The sequence below is a fragment of the Macaca nemestrina genome, chromosome 18 (assembly GCF_043159975.1).
Source record: "Macaca nemestrina isolate mMacNem1 chromosome 18, mMacNem.hap1, whole genome shotgun sequence".
In the NCBI taxonomy this organism is placed as follows: Eukaryota; Metazoa; Chordata; class Mammalia; order Primates; family Cercopithecidae; genus Macaca; species Macaca nemestrina.
The window spans coordinates 3,206,119-3,228,327 of NC_092142.1; the positions used below are offsets into that span (position 1 = coordinate 3,206,119).

At 52.3% G+C, this 22,209-nt stretch overlaps 1 protein-coding gene across 9 annotated transcripts; it reads right to left on the reverse strand.

The window, feature by feature from the left end:
- Positions 1-239: 239 nt before the first annotated feature.
- On the reverse strand, positions 240-19,354 carry LOC105467903 (serine/arginine repetitive matrix 2). Of its 9 annotated transcripts, none has more exons than XM_011717739.3 (15): positions 19,144-19,354; positions 15,344-15,616; positions 14,368-14,475; positions 14,006-14,170; positions 13,407-13,484; positions 12,914-12,976; positions 12,789-12,821; positions 12,555-12,605; positions 12,296-12,388; positions 11,456-11,654; positions 3,377-10,077; positions 2,358-2,645; positions 1,181-1,294; positions 939-1,052; positions 240-792 (listed from the first exon to the last, which is right to left on the reverse strand). In XM_011717739.3, exons 2-15 carry the CDS (start codon positions 15,583-15,585, stop codon positions 783-785), a joined length of 8,259 nt encoding a protein of 2,752 aa, XP_011716041.2. In that variant the 5' UTR covers positions 15,586-15,616; positions 19,144-19,354; the 3' UTR covers positions 240-782. The 9 variants fall into 9 exon arrangements, 3 of the variants coding, with proteins under 3 accessions (XP_011716041.2, XP_070940068.1, XP_070940069.1); XM_071083967.1 differs by having other exon boundaries at positions 939-1,049; positions 19,144-19,310; XR_011616246.1 differs by lacking the exon at positions 240-792 and having other exon boundaries at positions 1,018-1,052; positions 1,181-2,018; positions 12,914-12,973; positions 19,144-19,310.
- Positions 19,355-22,209: the final 2,855 nt, after the last annotated feature.

Below are 22,209 nucleotides of genomic sequence, written 5' to 3' on the forward strand. Positions count from 1 at the left end.
TTCCTTCTAAGTGCCCCCCACCCCCACACTCTGCATGTCCACTCCCAGGGGCCTCTTGTCCTGAGGACAATGGCCAAGAGCAGAAATACAAGCTGGAGCCTGTGTCCTGGTTTGACAGCACGTTCAATGAGGGAACCCCAAAGTGGACGCACACAGGTCCACCCACACTGGGGGCTGCAATCAGGGAGGGAGGTGGCTGCCCCCTTACCACACCTTTAATAAACAGTCTACAGACCCAGTTCCTGCATTTCTCATTTTTATTTGACAGAAAAAGTTGCTCTTGCTGTACAGATTTTAAAAAACCAAAATGCCTTTAAGAAACGTGAAAAGTTGGGGGGAGGGGTACACAACCTCATGGGGGGCAGTAGGGACCAACTAATTCCAACTCCTGCCCCTTCCTTCCAAGAACACCTTACACAACCTCCAGTCCCAACCACCATCACAGTCACCCCTGGGAACTTTTGGATACAACTGGGGCCATGCCTCCCTGGCCCTGACTCCAGGCTGGGGTGTCCTGAACTGTATCCTCCCCTCCCCCAACTCCCATCTGCATTCCCTCCCACCCCAAACCCCCCAGAACACGTGAACCAGGAAGAACTCACGGAGATTAACATTTCACAGGAACAAAGAAAAAAAAAGGGAGGGAAAGGGAGCCCTTCATCCAAGGGCTGCTAAGGTTCAAAGGAGAGCAGACAAGGACCCTCCCACGGCTCTGCTGGGGAAGAAGGGACACTCCCTGTGGCTCCAGAGCATGGGGTGTGGTGGAATCCCCCAAAGACAATTTATGGAGACCTGCAACAGAAGATACGGGTCAACAGGGAGTTCTGACCCTAGTCCTCAAGGCCAGCTTCTGGGCCACTCCCAAAATAGGGCTGCCACCCACCACCACCACAACTGGCTCCCAGAAGGCGGCCTCAGCCTTCCAGGAGGATGCGCACCTGGAGGAGCGGTGTCTCATGGGCCGAGGGCTAGGTGTCTCCCTCCTGCGCTTGTGGCTGGGGGATCGGCTGTCCCCACGCTGGCCTCTCCGGGAACCCCGCTCACTGCTGCTGCTGCAACACAGGACAGACATCAGGCCACAGAGTGGCACCACCTCAGGCACCACAGATCCACAGTTTTCTTGGTAGAAAGCAGTGGCAGCCAGACAGGGCTGGGTGCTGACACCTGCAGCTGGCCTTACCTCTGCTGGTCCCGTGGCGAGGGCTGAGGCGAGGGACGGCGACGCTCCACAGGCGAGTAGCTGAGGGACCGAGAGTCCCTAAGGGAGTCTATTGGCTTCCGGGGACTGCGGGACCTGGGGAACACAGTAGGATCCAATAGCACCACGCCCTTTCAAGCACAGCGGCCAGCACTCAGGACCACCCACCCAGGTCCTGACCACCAAACCTCACACCACACAGGGCCAGCCTCAGACCCACCTTTGTCCGCTCACTCACCCATCCGCCCGCACACCATCCACCGAGTGCCCAGTGGGCAGGCACAGGGTGCAGCGGGGGATGCAAAGATAAAAGACATTCCCTGCCCTTGAAGGAGCTCAGTGGTGAAGGAAGGCACGCACGGCCCCGTGTGTGGGAAGCAGGGCTGGATGTGCGTGGCTCTGGGGACCCAAGGAAGGAGGACATGGGGCAGGGCAGGGAAGGGGCAGGGCAGTCTTCTCGAAGGTGCTGTTTGAGCGGAGTCTTGCAGAACGAGGAGTTCACCAGGCGGACAAGGAAATTCCAGGCAGAAGGAACAGCATGTCCAAAGGCATGGGCTCTCCTTAAACTGCAAGGCGCTGGGTGTGGCTGGAGCACAGGGCATGTGTGGGGGCGGGCAGGAGGAGAACACAGGGCGGGCAAGGCCCGTTGGTGAAGAGCCTCACACGCCACTCCCGCAGAGGTGGGGCTTTGTCCTGCAGGCCACAGGGCGTCCCGAAGGATTTGTGGAGTGGAGGGAAGTAGCCAGATGTGCGTTTTAGAAAGGTCCCTCTGGCTACATGTGGAAGAGAATGGCGTGGAGGCGGGGAGACAGGGAGGAGGCTGTGGACAGAGTCGGGAGAAGATGATGGTGGCCAGACCAGAGCCCTGGCAGTAGCAACAGGGAGACAAAGCTAGAACCCTGGGACCAGGCTATGTGTTGAGGGAGGGAGAGGAAGAAACCAAGGACCCCCCAGTCCTGGCCTGAGCGCCCCTGTGGATGGCGCAGCCCTTCGCCAGAACAAGGTGCAACAAGCGGGGGAGAGAACAAGCGCCTCTTCCCCCACAACCAGATGCCCAAGGTCACGTGAGACACCCAGCCGGGAGCTCACACCCCAGGGCCCTGTCTCTGGATAAGTCACTCCCCCACCCTCCTTCCATCTCAGGCAAGGCAGCACTCACCTCCGCTCGCCAGGGGGTGGCTTCTTGGGGCTTGCAGGTTTGGGCAAGGCCTGAGGGCCAGGCTTAGCAGGGGAAGGCGAGGAAGAGGAGGAGGAAGAGGAAGAGGAGGAGGAAGAGGAAGAGGAGGAAGAGGAGGAGGAAGAAGAGGAGGAGGAGGAGGAGGAGGAAGATGAAGAGGAGGAGCTGGAACTGGAACTGCTAGAGCGCCTCTTCCGTTTGGCTGGGGTTGGCTCCGGAGGACGTCCCTCTCTAACAGCCTCCTTTGGGGCTGGGGTGGGGCTGGGGACCCTGTGGGAGGAGAAGAGTGTCACAAGGAGACAAGCTGCCCCAGCCCCAACCCTACCTTCCTTGGCCTGGAGGAACGGCAGTGGGGGGAGGGGTGCCTGAGAAAGGCGCTGGGAGCTCTCCTAGCCCTGTAAGCCAGCAATTCTCTGGAGAGCAGTGGTGCGAGCTGACCCAACCTCTGCTAACAGAAGCAACAGGCTGGGGCCCGCAGCATAAGGGATCAAGGTTAAACCTCAAGAATGTCCCTGATGGAGGAATAAGGCCTCTGGGCTCAGGTGTGGAAGCTGAAGCTGGGTAGTCTCCTTCCTCGGAGAGCCGCAGCTTGGGGAGGCCCCTGTGAGTGCAGGTTGGCTGGGGAAGGGGCCGTCCTGCCTGGAGGCAGGGAGAGGGATGGGATGACCTCTGAAGATCCTTCCAGCCCAGGGAGTTCCTCTTGAGGTCTAACTGCCATCCCTCCTGCTGTAAAATTAAGTCCATTTCCTCTAGTTCTGTCCTCTGTAGAGACGGAAAACTTATCATTATCCTCTAGAGAATGAACCTTCGGAGACTTTTATCTGTCCCACTCCTCCTCCCTCCGCCCCCGCCCCAGCATTCTCTTCTACCCCCAGCCTGAGGGTCAAGGTCCCCATACCTCCTCCAAGAGTCAAGCACCTGTGACATGGTTTCTCCCTCCCCACTCCCAACCCATCCCTAATACCTCCCCACTGAAGGATGCTAAAGTCAAGCTCCCTCACCTCTTTAGTGCCACCTCAGGTTGCACAGGAAGGCTAGAGCCCTCCGAGTCGCTAGAACTGGAGCCAGAGGAGGAAGACGACGACGACGACGACGATGAGGAGGAAGAAGAGCTAGAGGACGAGGACGAGGAGGAGGAACTCCGCCGCTCCTTTGCTGGCTGCAGGGCGGCTAATGCAGAAGGCTGCTGGGCCCCAGTAGAGGCAGGTGGCTCCCCCACATCAGAGTGGGGCACCCCGGGGGCAGGGACAGAGAGCATGCCATTGTGGTCACCAGCAGAGGACGTGGTCGTTGCCACCGCCCCAGAGGAAAGGGACTGAGACCCTGCTACGGGGGTGGTCTGGGCAATCAAAGAACGGGACTGGTCTGAAAAAGCAGAAGGCACAGGAGACCTCGGCTGATCCTGTGCTGGAGGGAGAAGAGACTGTGAAGGAGCCTGGCCCATTCTAGAGGAAGGGGAGGGAGCCCGTTCAGAGGTCATTCTAGACTGGCTTGGGGCAGACGGTGGTGTTCTGGACCTGGCTCGGTCAAGGAGCGGTGGTGAGGTTCTGCCACTGACACGCTCATAGGCAGAGAGGGGCACCCTGGGGCTGGTGAGGTTTGCACCAGACAATGTTGGAGCCATCCTAGCACTGGTGAGGCTCGCGGGGGCCAAGGCTGCAGCGGTTCTGGAGCCGGCAATATTCACAGGAGCTGTGGCATGTGCAGACCGAGGACCCACCAGGTTTGCAGAGGCTGGAGCCTGTGGTGTTCTGGAGCTGGAGGGATAGTTTGCAGCAGTTGGTGGGGTGCCAGAGCCTGTGAGACTCAGAGCTGCCAAGGCAGCTGGGGTTCTGGCCCCTGCTAGGTTCACAGCTGGGGCTGTGGGAGTGCGAGGGTCAGCCAGGTTCACAGCCGAAGGTGCCACCGCTGTTCTGGGGCTGGCCAAGTTCATGGCCGCTGCTGCAGCTGGCGTTCGAGTGTCAGCCAGGTTCACTGCTGTTGGGATGGCAGGTGTCCTGGCGCTGGCTAGGTTCATGGCTGCCGCAGAGGCTGCAGGAATCCTGCTGGCAAGGTTGGCTGCTGGAGCGGTTCTGAGACTCATGAGAGGCACCGGGGCTGGAACCTGGGACATTCTTGCAGCAAGGCCAGCAGCAGACATGGACGGAGGAGGCCGAGCAGTGCCAAGACTGATAGCGGTCAGGGCAAGTGCAATCCTGGACTGAGCATGATTTTCTGGCACAGATGTTCTCTGGTGGTCAGGTATTCGGGGACCTGGACCATCCATCATGGAGCCACCGGCTTGCTGCAGGACAGACATGGGTGTTCTAGAGCTGCCAAGGGGTTCAAGCATTCCAGGTGATCTGCAGCGGTCAAGAGGTGTTGGGGACATGCTAGGACGACTAAAGCAGCTCATTCTGGAGCTGTTGAGTGCTACTGGAGGTGTCCGCGAACCAGAATGATTTCTTGTTGCTGGAGGAGTAGCAGATCGTGAACGATCAGAACTACTTCCAGATGCTGAACGCCTGCGGATGGCTGGAGGAGATCTTGTTAAGGACCGTTTGCCCCGAGCTGCTCGTGGAGTACGGGATCTGGAGCGGCGGCGGATAGCAAGTGGTGAGCGACTTCGAGAACGTTTGCGTGGCAACAGTGGCGTTCGAGACCTAGAGCGGCGCCGAATAGCTGGAGGTGTCCGGGACCTAGAGCGGCGGCGTGTCACTGGTGAGGTTCGAGAGCGGGACCTTCTTCGAGTTACTGGAGATGTGCGAGATCGAGACCTCCTTCGGGTGACCGGCGATGTTCTGGATCTTGATCTTCTGCGAGTGATAGGTGAAGTTCTGCTTCGAGATCGCCTCCTGGTTACTGGTGGAGTCCTAGATCTGGACCTTCTGCGTGTCACTGGTGGAGTTCTAGAACGGGAGCGCCGGCGTGTTGTTGGTGTTCTGGACCTTGAACGACGACGGGTTACTGGTGGTGTTCTGGATCTGGATCGCCTTCTGCTCACTGGGGATGCTCTTGACCGGGATCTTCGTCGAGTCACTGAAGTCCTGGACCTTGACCGTCTCCGGCTGACTGGTGAAGTTCGAGACCTGGACCTACGTCGGCTTATCAGGGGGGTTCTGGACCTGGATCGCCGGTGAGTGGCTGGAGAGGCTCGAGATCTAGAGCGTTTCCATGGGGCTGGTGATGTCCGTGAGCGAGAACGCTTCCGACTCGTTGGGGGTGTCCGAGAGCGGCCTCTTCGGCGTCGAGAGGAGGTCCGGGAACTTTCCTGCCGGGCAGGGGACCTTGAGTGATAACCAGAGCCTCCCCTCCGTCGCCGAGTAACCCGTGACCTTGACCGGCTCCTCTGTCTTCGCCGAGAGGTTGACTGAGAAGATCCAGACCTATCTCGACGTCGGGTTGTTCTGGTTTTCTCTCTCCTTGAGCGGGAACGGGACCTCTGCAGTCCACGAGGCTTTGGTGAAGGAGAGCGGCCTCTCCTTGAGGTTGTCTTAGTGCGTGGAGATGAAGCTGAGCGCCGTCGGCGTGAAGACCTTGACTTTTCGACTGGCTCCGGGGAAGACACTGAAGGACTTCTCCGGCGCCTTGGGGGAGTTCTAGAGCGAGTTTCTGGTGAGGATGAGGCAGAACGGCTTCTACGGGAGAGTCTGGCCTTCCTCGTTAGCTCAGGAGATGATCGAGAGCTGCGACGTCGAGGTGGTGTACGAGACTTGGTCTTGGGCTCTGGTGATGACCTGGAACCTCTGCGAGCAGTTCTGGATTTGGGCGGATGTTCAGGAGAGGACTCGGTACTGCTGCTTCCTTCAGGAGAAGGGCCTCTACCTTTGCTTGATGAACCTGATCTGCTTCGTCTGGGAAGGGCCCGAGGGGCTGGAGCTTTAGGTTCAGGAGAGGAATCAGAAGCACTCTGTGCCCTGGGTGCTGCTCTTGGCTTATCTTTCACTTCAGGGGAGGAACCAGACCTACTGCGCCGAGGAGAAGGTCGAGATTTGCTGTCAACCTCTGGAGATGATCCAGAGCGACTCCTCTGCCGAAGTGGGGTTCGAGTCTTGGCTTTAGAATCTGGAGAAGAGTCTGACTCACTTCTTTCCTGAGGGGATGCACTGGGTTTCACATCAAGTTCTTGAGAGGATCCCGAACGACTTCTCTGCCCCAAGGGAGTCCGAGCCACAGTTTTCTGATCAACTGATGATTCTGACCCACTTCTTTCTCTCTGGGGAGTAAGACACTTGTTGTTGAGCTCTGGGGATGATGGAGAACGACTCCTTGGCCTAGGAGTCTGAGGCAAAGCTTTCGGTTCTGGCGAAGAATCACATTCGCTTCTCCCTCTGGATGGTGTTCTAGGTATATCTTTCATTCCAGGAGAGGACCCGGACAGGCTGTGCCTCGAGGGAGTCCCAGACCCATCTCTAAGTCCTGGAGAAGACCCAGACCTGCTTCTCCTTGATGGAGTTCTGGGTAAACCATCTTTCATTTCAGGAGAAGATGCAGAACTACTTCTTTCTCTCGAGGGTGTTCTCGGTACAGCATCAAGCACAGGTGAAGAGACGCTCTGATTTGAAGACATCCCTGCCTTTTCCACTGCATCTGGGGATAACTCAGAACTGCTGCGTCTAGAGGATCTTGTCGATTGTTCTTTCATGTCTAGAGATGGATCTGTTTCCAGCTGATTAAGAAAAGGTCCATTCAAATCTTCTTTAACCTCAGAAGAAAATCCAGTATTCATTTCTGTACCAAGTGGGCCTGAGTTTCTAAATTCTAAAGATGATTCAAAGCTGTTCTCCCTGAGTGGGGAGTTAGACAGTTCCTTATGTTCTGGAGAAAAATGTGGCCCACCCCAAGATGAGGCCACTGCAGGAATTTCTACTGCTTCCAAAGAAGCCTGTGACTGGCTCTGATCAAGCGTCAAAGACACAGCAGGCCTTTCTTCTACTTCAGGAGATGATTCAAAGTTACTTGCAGACATTTCTTTAAGTTCTGAAGACAAATGAGACAGGACTTGGCTTGTGGGTTCTTCAGACTTCTCTACCACCTCCATTAACTCTTCATCTTGGCTTGATGTAGGCAATGCACTATTTTGCTCTTTTGTTTCTGGAGATGACCCAGCACCACTTCTGTCCCTTGACGGGGTTCTAGGTGCGTCTTTGAACACTAGTGAAGACTCAGGTCTATCCTGTACTGGAAAGGGACTAAATTTCTCTCTTTGTCTAGGAGGTGATGCAGTAGCATCCTCCTGAGGGAGTAAGGCCATTTTCTCTTTTGATTCAGAAGTCTCCAATCTACTCTGCCCCAAGAAAGAATTCGAGTCCACTGTAGGATGTGAAGAAGAGTCAGACTGGAACCTGCTCAGCTCAGGAGACATTCCGGATTTCAATGTAGGACTCGCTGACAACTCACCTCTATCTTGTCTTATTGGAGATCTGGATGCCAGCTCAGTGATTGGAGATGAAGACCTGGACTGACCTCCCTTAGGCGATGTTTGAGATTTGCTCTGCAGAGATGGTGATTCTGAGTGACTCTGTCTCACTTCTGGACTTGAAGTATCAGATCTGTGGTCTGGTGAAGTTTGAGATTGTCCTTTCAGTTGCAGAGATGAGAGTCCAAAATAGCTCTCACCTGGTGGTGTGCTAGATTTTACTCCTGCACACAGAGAGAAGGATCCAGGGCAACTCTGAACTAGTGAGTCTTTAGACTTCTCTTGGGGACATGGCGACTTTGATCTAGAAAGACTTGGCCCTGGTGGAGTTTGGGCCTTTACTTTGGGGTGTGGTGAAATAGACCCTGAGTGACTTTGTCTTGGCGGTGTTTCAGGTTTCACTTTGGTATCTGGTGAGGAGGACCTAGAATGACTGTATCTTGGCAACAATCTGGATTCCACGTTGGAACAGGGAGATACTGATCTGCTTCGCCGTGGAGTTGTTCTCGATGTCACCCTACTAGGACTTGGAGAAGAGGAGCCAGAATGGCTTCTTTGCCTTGGTGATATTACCGCCTTCACTTTGGGTTGTGGAGATGATGACCTAGATGGGCTTTGTCTGGGAGGTGTGCTAGATTTCACTCTAGGAGGAGAGGACCCTGAGCAACTATGTCTCGAAGGGGTCCTAGATTTCAACTCAGGGTCAGGTGATGATTCAAAACAGCTCCGTCTTTGTGGCGTTACAGATTGCTCATTGGCCTGGGGACTTGTTATGGACCCTTGCCTTGGTGGTGTTCCAGATTTCACTTTAGAATGAGGAGACGAACTGGAATGACTTCGTCTTGATGGTGTTTTAGATTTCTGTTTAGGTGGCGGAGAAGAACTGGAGCGACTGCGTCTAGGTGGCGTTCTAGATTTAGCTTTAGGTTGGGAGGATCCAGAGCGACTGCGCCTGGGTGGCGTCTGTGACTTTTGTTTAGGGCATGGGGAAGACCCTGAAAGGCTGCGCCTCAAAGACAAACGAGATTTTGCTTTGGACCGTGGTGAAGACAGAGATCTGCTCCGCCTTGAAGAAATGCGTGATTTCTTCATTTCTGGGCTTGAATTGGACCTGCTTCTTCTCTGAGATGTTCTGGATTTGTTCTTCCGGTCTGAAGATGAGCCAGACCTGCCTCTTCTTTGAGGTGATCTAGAGTGAGATCTTCCACGTCTAACTAAGCTTCTACTGCGGGATCTTCCTCGTCTTGGTGTCCTAGATCGAGACCTCCCTCTCCTGGCTGGTGTTCTGGAGCGTGAGCGACCACTGCGTCTAGCTGGGGTTCTAGAGCGTGAGCGGCCACGTCTGGCTGGGGTTCTGGAGCGTGAGCGGCCACGTCTAGCTGGGGTTCTAGAGCGTGACCTGCCACTTCTCCTGGCTGGTGATCTACTACGAGACCTCCGTCGTACTGGCGATCGGGTCCTAGATCTGCGCCTAGCAGGTGTTCTAGACCGAGACCTGCCCCTCCGGGCTGGTGTTCTAGACCGAGACCTACGCCTGGTGGGTGTTCTGGATCGTGATCTCCGCCTGGCAGGTGTTCTAGAGCGTGACCTGCCCCGCCGGGCTGGTGTTCTAGAACGAGATCTGCCCCGAGTGGCTGGGGATCTAGAGTGGGACCTCCCTCGCCTTGCTGACCTAGACCTGCCTCTTCTCTGGGTATTTCTGCTCCTAGACCAGCCTGGTCGCTGAGGAGACCTAGAACGGCCACGTCGCTGGGGGCTTCTAGATCTTCCCCACCTCTGTGCAGACCTGGACCTACGCCACTGGGGAGATCGGGATCGAGAATGACCTCTCTTTGTAGGGGTTCGAGACCGAGATCGCCCTCTCTTAGCGGTGGCAGGGCTACGGGACCTCCCCGTCCTACGGGAAGGGGTATGAGAATGTGATTTATCCCGTTTTGCTCGGCCATGTGAGCGATTCTTGGATGTGGGAGAAGAAGAAATCTCTCGGTGGGACCCCAGAGCTGGAGCAGGTTTAGGACTTTCTGGGGAAGAGCTGGCATGCCGAGAAACTTTGGTAGGTTGAGGGGATGGTGGGCTGCTCTCTGAGGAAGAAGACTGGGGAAGTTTCTCAGGAGACTTAGGTGGTGAACGGCCCCGAGTGGGAGAGGCCTCAGATGGGGGGTTCACTGGCTCCTGGCTTAAGGGGGTTGTTGCAAGTGGTTGTGGGGAGCCGCCATGTCGCTCAGCAAGGAGCGGAGTGGGAGCAGGTGGTTCTGGGCCTGTGCTGCTCCTTTCCGGAGAGGGGCTAGGTCGAGCTGCAGATTTCTAAGAGTGAAAGAGAGAGTAGGGATAGGGATTCATAAACGCCAAGACTTCACATCACTCCTAAGATCCCAACACCCTTTCCAATAACTTTTCTTTTACACATCCCCTGACCACAAGCAATCACTTTCATTCAATAACAAGGAATTATATAAAGAACAGTAGGGAAAACATATGAAGATATGGATAGTCTGAGAATCTTAAAACTGAAAGAAACACTAAACGCAAATAACTAACACACTACTACATTTAACAACAAATACCACTACGAAATGTTATCAAAGCGGAAAAAAATACTTTAAATGGAAAAATAAGCAGTTTCCTAAAGCGAATGGCAACTTCACCTTTTAAGAATAACTCTATTGGCCGGGTGCGGTGGCTCAAGCCTGTAATCCCAGCACTTTGGGAGGCCGAGACGGGTGGATCACTAGGTCAGGAGATCGAGACCATCCTGGCTAACACGGTGAAACCCCGTCTCTACTAAAAAATACAAAAAACTAGCCGGGCGAGGTGGCGGGCGCCTGTAGTCCCAGCTACTCAGGAGGCTGAGACAGGAGAATGGCCCGAACCCGGGAGGCGGAGCTTGCAGTGAGCTGAGATCCGGCCACTACACTCCAGCCTGGGGAACAGAGCGAGACTCCGTCTCAAAAAAAAAAAAAAAAAAAAAAAAAAAAAGAATAACTCTATTAAAGGAAAAGAAACAACATGAATAAAGATGTGAAAACATGATTTGTTTGAAGAGTAGAAAAGCAGACCAGGATGGAAAGAGTACAGGAAATGAGAAAAAGACCAAATTATTAAAAGCCTTAAATGTAATTCAAAAGCAATAAGGAAGCAGTTAAGTTTCTGAGGTCAACCAACTTGTAATTTGGAAAGGTAACCCTGGATGACATGGAAAATTGATGACAGAGGCCAAGAATTTACACTGTAATCACTAAAGCAAGAGGAAATGATTAATGCTTAAAATTAGAAAAGAAAACTACTGAAGACTATTCCAGTGTTTCATTCAAACTATTGGTGGCACCCCAATGGATTAAAGTTTTAGTGAGACACAACGAGCATTTAATGAAAAAAGAAAAGAAACTAGAGGCATTACACGGCGTACACAGATAAAATACAACTTTTGTTCCAGTTCTGTGTATAAACAAGATACAATATAAAACCTATTAGTATCCAGTGAGATTTGATTCTAAAGGGTTCACAATTCAGTCTAGTAACAATACCACAAGTTCTGCAGATACAGTAAGAAAACTGGGAGATCAATGCAGAAAAAATAACCGAATTTATTTTAGTAAGTTACTACCTCTCCCTTTCATGTCACAAGTTTATCCTAAATCTATATACTTGCAATCCAATGAACATCACCAACTCAGGAACATACCTCCTTCTTGTCTTTATCTTTGTCTTCATAAGGGCTGCTAGGCTGTTTTGTAGCAGGCTCCGGGCTACTAGGCCGTTGTGTGTTGGTAGTACCTGGTTCACTAAAAGGTGCATCTTCCTCCCCTCGTCGCCCTGAAGCAGGGGAAGGACTTCGCCCAGTCAAGGCAGTTGTATGAGTTTTAGCTGCAGCACTTCGAGACCTGCAGGAGTTAATTGAGGATGGGGGAGAGGAAGGAAATCAGCTCAAAGGGAGAAGAGGAAACCCCCTCCCCAACTCCCATCCACCTTTTCCAACTGTACAACCCTCTTCCAAAAAGCCTGCTTAGTCGCATAACTCAAATCATTCACTGAAATGCAAGTACAGTCCACTTTGGTTCTTCTCTTCCCAACACAATCCCAAACAGTGTTCTCCCTCTACCCCTTCACTCACCTCCCCCAAACATCCCGAAACCATCCACCCAGCCCACTCCCTACCCGCTTCATTCACAACTCACCTCTGAGCCCACCTCCTTCAGGAAGCCTTCCCCGATTAAGGAAGCCAGGGTAAGGATTCCTTCCTCCCCCAGACACCACGAACAAACCACCACCCCCCCTATTCTGGCAGTCCATATACATCAGAACGAAACAAAAAATAACAAATAAACAAAAACAAAAAAAAAAGAGAAGGGGAAATGTATATGTCTGTCCATCCTGTTGCTTTAGCCTGTCAGCTCCTAGAGGGCAGGGACCGTGTCTTCCGAATGGTCTGTGCAGCGCCTAGCACACCGTGGGCGCTCAATAAATATTAAATTAATTAACCCATCATTCCCTCTCCCTCCCTTCCTCCTGGACTACCCCTTACCGACTGCGGGAAGTATCAGAGGAGGAAGCAGAGTCAGCAGAAGTTGAACGGTGGGCCCGGCGGCTCTTGGGGGCTGGTGTTGTACTTCGAGACCTGAAGGAAGACCACCGCCACAGCTCAGGGTACTGCTGTACCTGCCCTGGATTTTCCTCACCTACCCCTCAACCTTTTACCAGTTAGGGACATAACTGACTCAACCCCTTCCCACTAAGGTGGTGTTCACTTACTTTCTAAGCAAATTCCCCACAAATTCACTCACCGCTTTCGCTTTTTGTCCTTAGATTTACGTTTGCTCTTTGGAGTGGGAGACCTGAGAAATAAGGAAAGATTGTTAAAAGTAACTTTTTTAAAAAAGGAAATAAAACCAAAAGTGAAATGGAAAGAGTTAGGGAATGTTAACAGGAGAAAGATCAAGGTATTGAGCTTCACTTCAAGAAAAAGAAATCACCACTCTACATGCCACTGTGCCCCCAATGAGTTAAAGAGCTCTTACCTATGCTTACGCTTCTTGGACTCGGATTCTGACCTGTCGGAAAAAAGAGAAGAAAAAACATAAAAAACACCTCTGCCTGAATTCAGCAAGCCTTCTCCAATCACTCAAGTACTCACACCTCGTACCTGTGCTTCTTCTTCTTTGAGCTTTTCTTTCTCTCCCGTCGAGGAGAGCTGCTCTCTGACCTGCTAAAGATGGATTCAGAAGCAAGATCATTCTGCTTGGCTTCTTTCCTGGCCCTCCCACTTACAATCTCTCCCCTAAAAAGGTTTCTAAAACACTTGAACATCCTAATAGCACTAATGCCCCAGACCTAAGCCCAGGACTTCTTTCTTTCTTCTCCAACAAGTAACTCCTTAAGTCAACAAACCTCAAAATGAAAAAGGAAATTCCAGAATCCAAAATGTTGCTGGCTGATCTTAATTGGCAACACTGCAAACTCAACACGTCCCCACTGCAAAACTCAGATATTTCTTCAAGGTGAGGCCTCAATGGTAACTCCCTCCTCCCTGACAACTATCTCCTGCTTTGTGGAAGCCAGAACTGTCCACTTCCAGAGAGAGAGTACACCACAGGACTGGTCCTCTGGCTAGCAAAGTAACTTTCCAACTAACTTACCGTCCTCTATCTTTCTTCTTTTTCTTCTTCTTCTGCTTTGGGGTTGGTGAGCGAGAACTGCTAGACTCCCGAACAAGGCTGGGGAAAGATGAAAAGCAGCAGAGATGAGCACTAGGACAAACGTTCCTTTCTTTTCTTTAAAAGACAGTCTCAAAAAAATATTTAAAAAAATTTTAAAAATAGTCTCGCCCTGTTGCCTCAGCTGGGGTGCAGTGGCAGCATCATAGCTCACACTGTAACCTCCAACTCATGGGCTCAAGAGACCCTCCTGCCTCCACCTCTCTAAGTAGCTTGGACTACAGACACGTGCCACCACCCAGCTTTTTTTCTTTTTGTAGAAAGGGGGTCTCACTATATCGCCCAGGCTGGTCTCAAACTCCTGGCCTCAAGTCATCTCCTGCCTGAGCTTCCCAAAATGCTGGAATTACAGGCGTGACCCACTGTGGCTAGCCCTTGGACAAATTTTCTTGGACACCTCAACTTCAGAAAAACAAAATCTGAAGAGTTTGGGAAGAAATCAGTCCACAAAAAGAAAAAAATAGAGCAAGGATCTTACAATCAAGAAAAGAAGCTGACAGTGGTTTCTTGGCCTTGTATACCTGTAAGGTTTGGGAGGCTCAGGAGCCGGTTGTTTAGCTTCTCGGGCACGACGCTGAGGATCAAAAGAGCTGCCATCTACGTAAGAATCACTGATGCCAAAGGCAGCACGGAGTCTTTCATTCTTCTTCTCATTCAATTCTGCCAACTGGTGAGTCTCCGTGACCCTAGAGAAAAGAAGGGCAAAAGTCTGAAGGAAATATAAAGGACAGAGCCATATTCAGAACACAAGTATAAGCAGGAGCCAAATAAGACATGGAAAAGGCAGACGAAAGCAGGAAGTCCCACGTAAGGAAAAGGACGGGAGCGGCAGCCAGCAGCCAGAGTAGAGTCCAGAGTCATCGAGGGAGAGTGCAACACTCACGCTGGCCTCTGCCCTGGGGTCTCCTCCTTGCCCCCAGGGTTCACATCCTTCTCCAGCAACATGAGTCGAAAGGTCGCCACTTTCTCCTGAATTTGCTGTTCCTCGTACCTGAAGAACAAATCCCTTCAGGGTTAAGCTTGACAGGACACTTTCCCCAGTCCCAGGTTTCCATTTCCCTCATTCCCAAAAGGGGCCCTTCCCTCTCCATGCACACACAGAAGTTTTCACTCGCTGTCACCCAAAAGTTCCTTCTCTTCAGTCTAATCTTTTCCCATTATCTTTCTTCCCTCTACCTACTACTCCCGCTAGAACAGTGGATTTTAAATATGCTACACTTCAGGGGCCAAAAGAAAAAAATTAAGCAAGCAGGGTTTCAAGTGCTCCTCCCCAACTTCAACAAGAACGTGCCTTTTATTTCCTGGGATTCCAAAGTGAGGGATACTGTATAAAAGGGTCACCACTGCTGAAGTTTAAAACCACTGCTCTAAAAGAGTTTTCTGCCTTAATGTGCTCCTTTTCCAAAATTTCCCTTCCCAGCCCATGATTCCCTCTTCAAATGTTCTTCTAATTCCTCTTTTCCTGCCCATGCTACTTTCCAAGGTCTCAATCCTTATATCCATTCTTCTTCTTTTCTACCAATGACAACACCTATCAGCTTACCTAGCTCCTCTATCTGGTCTCTGCTTTCCCATCTCTCCCCTGAAACACATTTTTGTTCCTCAACGGCCCCTCCCTTCTCCCATGTGCCTCCATTTAATCCCTCAGGCTCCCATCTATGCCTCAGACACACAGCCTTCTCATTTCCCACTCTGCACTGTCCCTTAACTGTTTTCAATTCTCTAGAGCTCATTTGCCTCCTCCCCTACCACAACTCCTTGCCAGGACTCTTTCAACCACCCTAAGCTCCCTACATCCCACCTAACACCCCCAGCTCTGCACTCATTCAGTGCTTGACTCTCCCCCAGCTCTCCCTCACCCCTGCTCTTCCATCATCTCCTCCAGCTCGAGGCATCGCAGCTCGACGCGCCGCTTGCGCTCGTGGTCCAGGATGTCAGGATTAGGCCGCTTCACCAGGGCAGCCTCCAGGCGCCGCAGTTCCTCCTCTCCCTTGTAGTCAGGCCGCTCACCCCGGCGGCCCCGCACCAGGGACAGGTTGCGCTGGACGTAGCCGTTGGTGCCGCTGCCCCGGGGCGTCGGCAGCCCGATCCCGTTGTACATGGCCCCGTGCCCGGGGGGGGCACCACCGCTCCTGAGGGGGAGCGGGGAGACACGGGTCAGGCCCCTGGCCCCAAACTAACCACTTACCACCCCACACCCAAGTCCCTGCTCTCCTTCATCCCTATTTCAACATTTATCTTCACACTAAGTCTTCACTATATAATACTCCACCATCCTCCTGGTCTGCCAAAAAAACCACTTCTTCGTCCTTCCAAATTTCCTTTCTACCAAATCACAGCCCAGTTCTTACAACCTTTCTCTCAATGCCCTTGCACAGAATTCTAAATAATCCCTCCCTGCACCTAGATTTTCTTCTTTTTCCACCCTAGGCAAACAAGGATCTTGTTCCTCTAAAATCTCTCCACACTGTCCCTTTTCATTTTCCTTTGGCCCCAAAATGCACAAGTAGCATCTTACCAACTACTCTACTTTCTAACCTCTAGTAACCAACCAAGGCCTCCTGGGCACAACAAATACCAGACATAGATCTGTGGCACCCAAGGGCCTCTACTCCATGTCCAAAGACTCTCCCAAAAACTGACCTACGGATTTCAGACCACCCTATATGAATACGAAATAAACTACACAGTCCCTAGGTATCTGAACAGCAGACTAGTTGGTTCAGAATGTGCAGCCTCACACCCCAACTAAAGGTCAGCACGCACATCAGAAACACACATGAACCTTGGATAATCTTCATACACTTCACCTCCCAGGTAAGGGCCATTTCCTTGATTCCAAATATTTAAAGATCCTATCAACCATCCTGATCTTTTATTCCTCCAATTCCTCCAATTTCTTTCCTCTCAATAGGATTTACTACAATTTGCAGTTCCTCCAAGTCTTGCCAGCTGTCAGATATTATCTGCTTTCAACTCTGCTCTATTTAAACACATCAAATCAGTCTCTGTTCCAACCGTTCCCATACCTTCTCCATATTCCTTGCTCTAAATCTATCTAGAAACCCTCTCTACACCCCACTTTCATTAATCTCCAACTGTTGGCCTTCCCCACCAATCCCCTGGATAGCACTTCCTAGTTTTTTTTCTCCCAGCCCTGCCGCTTCCTTCTTTCCTGTGTTAACCCCATGCCTCGTCCCAAGTTCTAGCCTTTCAACTAGTCCCAACCCTGATGTGACTCTGAAAAATTCTCAAGTCCCAGCTTTTCTAGTGAGATTCCTTGGCTACACATACTCTCTTTCTCATCCTTATCCTCTCCAAGATAGTTTCCTAGAACATACACGTATGAGGAAAAACTACCCAGAAAAAACCCTATGGAATAGACAAAGTGGAGAGAGTGATCAAAGACGTAAAAGAACTGGATAAAAGGGAAGGATGCATTTAGAAAATTCCAGAATGAAGAAGCATCATACAAATGTTTGGAAAAATATACTAGTGCATGCACGCACACAGAGTATATAGAAGGGTGCTAGCCCATACTTCCTCACCCTAGACTAAGGATGGGTCCCTACCCAATCCCAGTAGCAGACCCAATATCGAAAGTAGAAGGTGACAGAGGAAACTAAACCTGGAAAAGGCAAGCAAAAATCCAGGAAAAAATGAAAAACATTGTGACTCAAAAAATCAATTTCTCTACACCCCAATCCTCATTTTCATCTTCTAGTTCCAATCCTCCCCACAGTTTAAAACTAGGTCCTTCTTTGCCTCTCCCTACCCCACCAAATTTCTGCTTCCCTTGCAGGCATGTCTTTGACCTGCAATTAATTCTTCAGCTCAACCATTCACCCACACTTCCATACCACCTCACACAAAAATCCTCCCACTCCCTAAGAAGGGAAAAGCGAAGGGAAACCCAGGCCGAGTAAGGTGGCTCACGCCTGTAATGCCAGCACTTTGGGAGGCCAAGGTGGGCAGATTACCAAGTCAGGAGATCGACACTAGCCTGGCCAACATGGTGAAACCCAGTCTCTATTAAAAATACAAAAATTAGCTGGGGGGCGGCGCGTGCCTGTAATCCCAGCCACTCCGTAGGCTGAGGCAGAAGAATCGCTTGAACCCGGGAGGCGGAGGGTTGCAGTGAGCTGAGATCGCGCCACTGCACTCCAGACTGGCAACAGAGGTAGACTCCGTCTCAAAAAGAAAAAAAAAAAAAAAAAAAAGAAAAAAAAGGAAAACCAGTAGGTGCTAAGCAAAGGATATTAGGTCACAATGTTTCGGAGAACTTTTAGGGAATGAGCCACCCCTACCTCACAAAAAAATACGACGACCCCACAGCATCTAAGGGGGTGCTAAGACACGGAAAGTAGGAACATCGACACCACACACAAATCACCAAACCAAACGATTTTATAAAACTCTTAAAGTGGGGGCCATAGACAGCGGATATGCAAAAGTTAACCAAGGTAAAAGCAGAAAATAAAAGGTACAAAGAAAGACAAAAAGACCCTTTTCTGTTGGGAAACTATCAGAGTGCCAAGCTAACAAGGAAGTAGAAAGACATCCTTAAATTCAACATTAAAATATGCAAAAAAGGAAACGGTACCAAAAGGGGACACAAGGGTTGTCCAAGAAAATGGACCTCAGGAAGCACAGCCAGCTCAGCACCGGGGCGCTCCAGCGCGGCTGAGTGGACACAAAGAACCCAGAAAGCTAAAATAGTAGCTTTAGAAGAGCCCTAAGCCCACGCACTTAGGATGAAAGGCAACAAAACATTCTGAAATTTTGATCCAGATTCGTCCTAACTGAAGGCGAGTGGAAACCAAGCTTCAGAAGAGCTGTGTGCCAAATAACGCCTGAAACCAACCAGAAAACTTATATACGAGTCTGGCGTTTTCTTCCCAACGAAGGTCTCCAGAAGCCTCCTTAGTTTTAACGCGAATTCTCGGGAAATGTTAAAAAAGTGTAAGAAAAAAAGGAACAGTTTACCTTACAAATGTAAACTGAATGCCTTCACTTCCTTCACAATTTTTAAGATCTGGGGTTTCTCCCCGCCACTAACAACTCAAAGGCTTGATAGCACAGTCCAAACCATTTAAACCGGGCCCACGGAGTTCAAGGCCCTCCTCGCAGCGCCGGGGGCCTATTTTCGGCCTTGCGGAATGGGGGAGGGGGCTGCGCGGCGTCCCGCAGTCTGGGAGGCCCCTGGCACGGGCAGCCCAACGCTGAAGAGAAGCCCGAGAACAAGAGATCGAGAGCCTGGGGCAAGGGTCCGGGAGCACGTCCCCCGCCGCCGCCCCTTCCCCGCCACTTAAGGGCCGAAAGCGGCAGCTGCGGGAAGGCCACCTCGGCCGCACGTGTGGTGGGGAGGAGTGAAGCCGAGGCGGCGCGCTCCCCCCTCGCCAAGGGCGCTCGCGAACCCCAGTACAGGCGGCTGCGAGCGCCGTTGTCATGGGGGAGGGACGGGGGGGTCGAAGCCCGCGCGCGACAGGAACGGCGAGAAGGGGGAAGGGAGGCGAAGGTGTCCGCGCCAGCGAAGGGCGGCGAGCGCGCGTGCGCGCGGAAGAGCTCGGCGGCCTGGGCCGTTCTCCGCGCGCTTTGGCCTCGCGCCGAGGCCGCCGCCCCTCCCCCACCCGGCTCGCTGGCTCCCTCACCCTCTCACCCGCCGCCTCCGCCCGCCGCCTCCGAGGGGGAGAGGTCTTGCCGCCGCCGCTGCGCGAGCTCCCGAGTCCCTCGGGGCCTGAGGCCGCCGCCTCGCCTCGCCGGTCCGCCCGCCTCAGCCGACGCCGACGCCTCCTGGCTTCCTCAGGGGCCGCAGCGGGCTCCGACTGCGCCACTCGCACCCCGCCTGGGCCGCGATGCACGTCAGCACGACTAACTCCGTGCGTCAGCACGCAAACGCGCGTCGCGGGGCTTGCCGGGAACTGGAGTGCGTCCCGCAGCCTTTTGCGCAGGCGCCGAAACCACAACGGGAATTATCGTTTCTTCAGGCACAAGGCAGGTTTCACCACGTTGCCAAAAGACTAAGCGTCCCGTTGGCCAGTGCAACGAAGAATGGAGGAAGCGACCTAAGACGCCGCGTATTCGGAGGCCTTCCGCTGCCGGGAGGAGCCACAGGGCCTAGCGCCACCTAAGCGGGGCCCGAGCGAGTCTCGCCTCCCGCCGTCGAGGCAGAGCATTCTGGGAGTTGTGGTTCGTACGTGTCGCGGAGCCCGGATGTAATTTCGGCTCTGGGCGCGGCGGCCATTTTGTCTCCCCATGTTGGGAGTCGATAGCCTAGGCACAGTGGTGCTGCCGCTTTTGTGTAAGTGTGGGTTTCCCGAGCGAGCCCGCGGCTGCACAGCAGTCGTCCTTCTCTTACCCGAGAGAAGCCGCCTCAGACCCCAGCCAGCGGGCACCCCCGGAGCCCCCGAGCCTGGCTGCAGGCCCTAGACTTGTACCAGGGGCCCAACCAGCTGCCTGTGGCATGGGCCACGCTCTCCCGATGTAGACTGGACTGAGGCCCGACGGCTGCCCCTGGGGGTGCAGTTCGCTTCGCTTCCGGTAGGGCAGCCAGGCCAGGGTCCCACCGGACCCGGGACGTGATACCCGTGGAGCGGCACATGCAGGAACAAGTCAGGAGAAAAATAATAAGCACCTTAAAGTTTTCCACTTTTCGGTACCGTACTTCCTGTTAATGTTTCTAAACTCGTGATTCTGGACCTGATAATCAGCCCCCGTCCCTCACAGCAGAGTTGTAAGACGCTGGGCTGCTCGGGCACAAGGTCATATCTAGCCCCACCGCTGGCGAGCAGCCCAAGACGTGGGCTTAGCTGTCCTAACCAACTCAGGTGGCCTTGATCCGCAACAGGACGCGGTGCCACGTAATGAACTGTCCGTTTGAGTGCAAAGATTTATATTTGATATTACGATTTGGGCGTGATTTTAAGAGGCAGGGTCTTGCCCAGGCTGTTCTCGAATATGGAGCTCAAGCGATCCTCCGACCTCAGCCTCCCAAGTAGCTGGGACTAGCCGTGCACAACACCCTATCTGGCAATTGTTTTTTTGTTTCTTTTGTTTTGACGTGGTTTCACTCTTGTCACCCAGGCAGGAGTGCAACGGCGTGATCTCGGCTAAATGCAACCTTTGTCTCCCCGGTTCAAGTGATTCTCCTGCCTCAGTCTCCCGAGTAGCTGGGAATTCAGGCGTGTGACACCACGCCCGGCTAATTTTTGTAAATTTTAGTAAAGACGGGGTTTCACTATATTGGCCAGGCTTGTCTCAGTTTCCTGACCTCAGGTGATCTGCTCTCCTCAGCCTCCCAAAGTGCTGATTTTACAGGCGTGAGCCACCACGCCCGGCCCACATCCGGCTTTAACTTTTGTTTTTCACTTGCCCGTGGGAGGATGTACTCATCTCAGATGCTGGAGCCGGGAGACCCTCCCCCCTCCACCCCCAGCTCCTGCAGGAGCTCTGATCGCTGGTTTGAGTGCTTGAACTCTGCATCTGTGGATGGTGCTTCTGTAAGCCGGGCGCACCTTGGGAGTGGCATAGCAAAGTGGCAAAGGCTTTGCCTTACTGGTTAAAGACCCCAGCACCTCCAATGAGACCCTTTCCTGTACCCCCACTGATATCTTTATGAACTGTTTAGTGCGTGCATCAGCACATTTAATGCCCGTGAATAGTGACAAAACATGGTTTGCAGTATCCTAATGGCTGATGATGCTGAGAATCTTTTCATGTGCTTGTTGGCCATTTGTGCATCTTTGAAGAAATTTCTCTTCGTGTCTTTTGTCTATTTTTTTTTTTCTTTTTTGGGGACAGAGTCTCACTCCTAACCCGGGCTGGAGTGCAGTGGCACGATCTCCACGCACTACAATTCTTGTGCCTCAGCCTCCCAATTAGCTGGGATTACAGGTGCACTCCACCGCCCAGCTAATTTTTGTATTTTTGATAGAGGTGGGTGTAGTTTTTTGTAGAGATTGTGTCTCCCTGTGTTGCTCAGGCTGGTCTCGAACTCCTGGTCTCAAACTATCCTCCTGCCTTACCCTCCCAAAGTGCTGGGGTTACAGGTGTGAGCCATGGCACCCAGCCCTAGAATGATTTTTTAATTTCCCTTTAAATTTTATTTGTATTATTCATTGTAGTGCAGTGGATGGTGGTGCCCCAAAACTTCACAACCACCTAGATACTCAGAAGGTGACCTTATTTGGAATAAGGGATTTTGCAAATATAGTTGAGTTAAAGATCTGAAGATGAAATCATCATGAATTTAGGGTAGGTCCTAAATCCAATGAGTGACATTCTTACAAGAAGACAAGAGAACACAGGCACCCGGGGAAAGAGGCCGTAGGAGACCCAGGCAGAGATTGGAGCGGTGCCCATGCCAGGGATCTCCAGGAGGAGCCAGAAGCTGGAAGAGGCCCTGCAGATCCTCTCCCAGAGCCTTCAGAGGGGGCACAGCCCTGTCCACACCTTGGTCTCCGCCTTCTGGCCCCCAGAGCTGTGGGGGAACACACTTTTTTGGTTTGAAGCCACCAAGTTCGTGGTGACTTGTTATGGCAGCCCTAGGAAAGTGACATGCACAGGTAAACTACGTTCACTGCAGAAAACACACAGATCAGCAAAAAGAAAAGAAGCGCACAGGGGCACCACCCCCAGAGACAGCCATCGTTGACATCCTAGTGGCTGTCACCTCGGAGTAATGTTCCTGAAATGCAAACTTCTGAACTGCTTAAAACTCTTCCAG

What these genes read in the sequence shown, in the direction of transcription:
- LOC105467903 (XM_011717739.3), bottom strand. Translation starts at nt 15,585, where the DNA reads ATGTACAACGGGATCGGGCTGCCGACGCCCCGGGGCAGCGGCACCAAC. An exon ending in GAGCCTCCCAAACCTTACAG is followed by an intron (nt 13,485 to 14,005) that starts GTATACAAGGCC and finishes ATCTTTCCCCAG; the next exon opens with CCTTGTTCGGGAGTCTAGCA. An exon ending in AAGAAGAAAGATAGAGGACG is followed by an intron (nt 12,977 to 13,406) that starts GTAAGTTAGTTG and finishes ATCCATCTTTAG; the next exon opens with CAGGTCAGAGAGCAGCTCTC.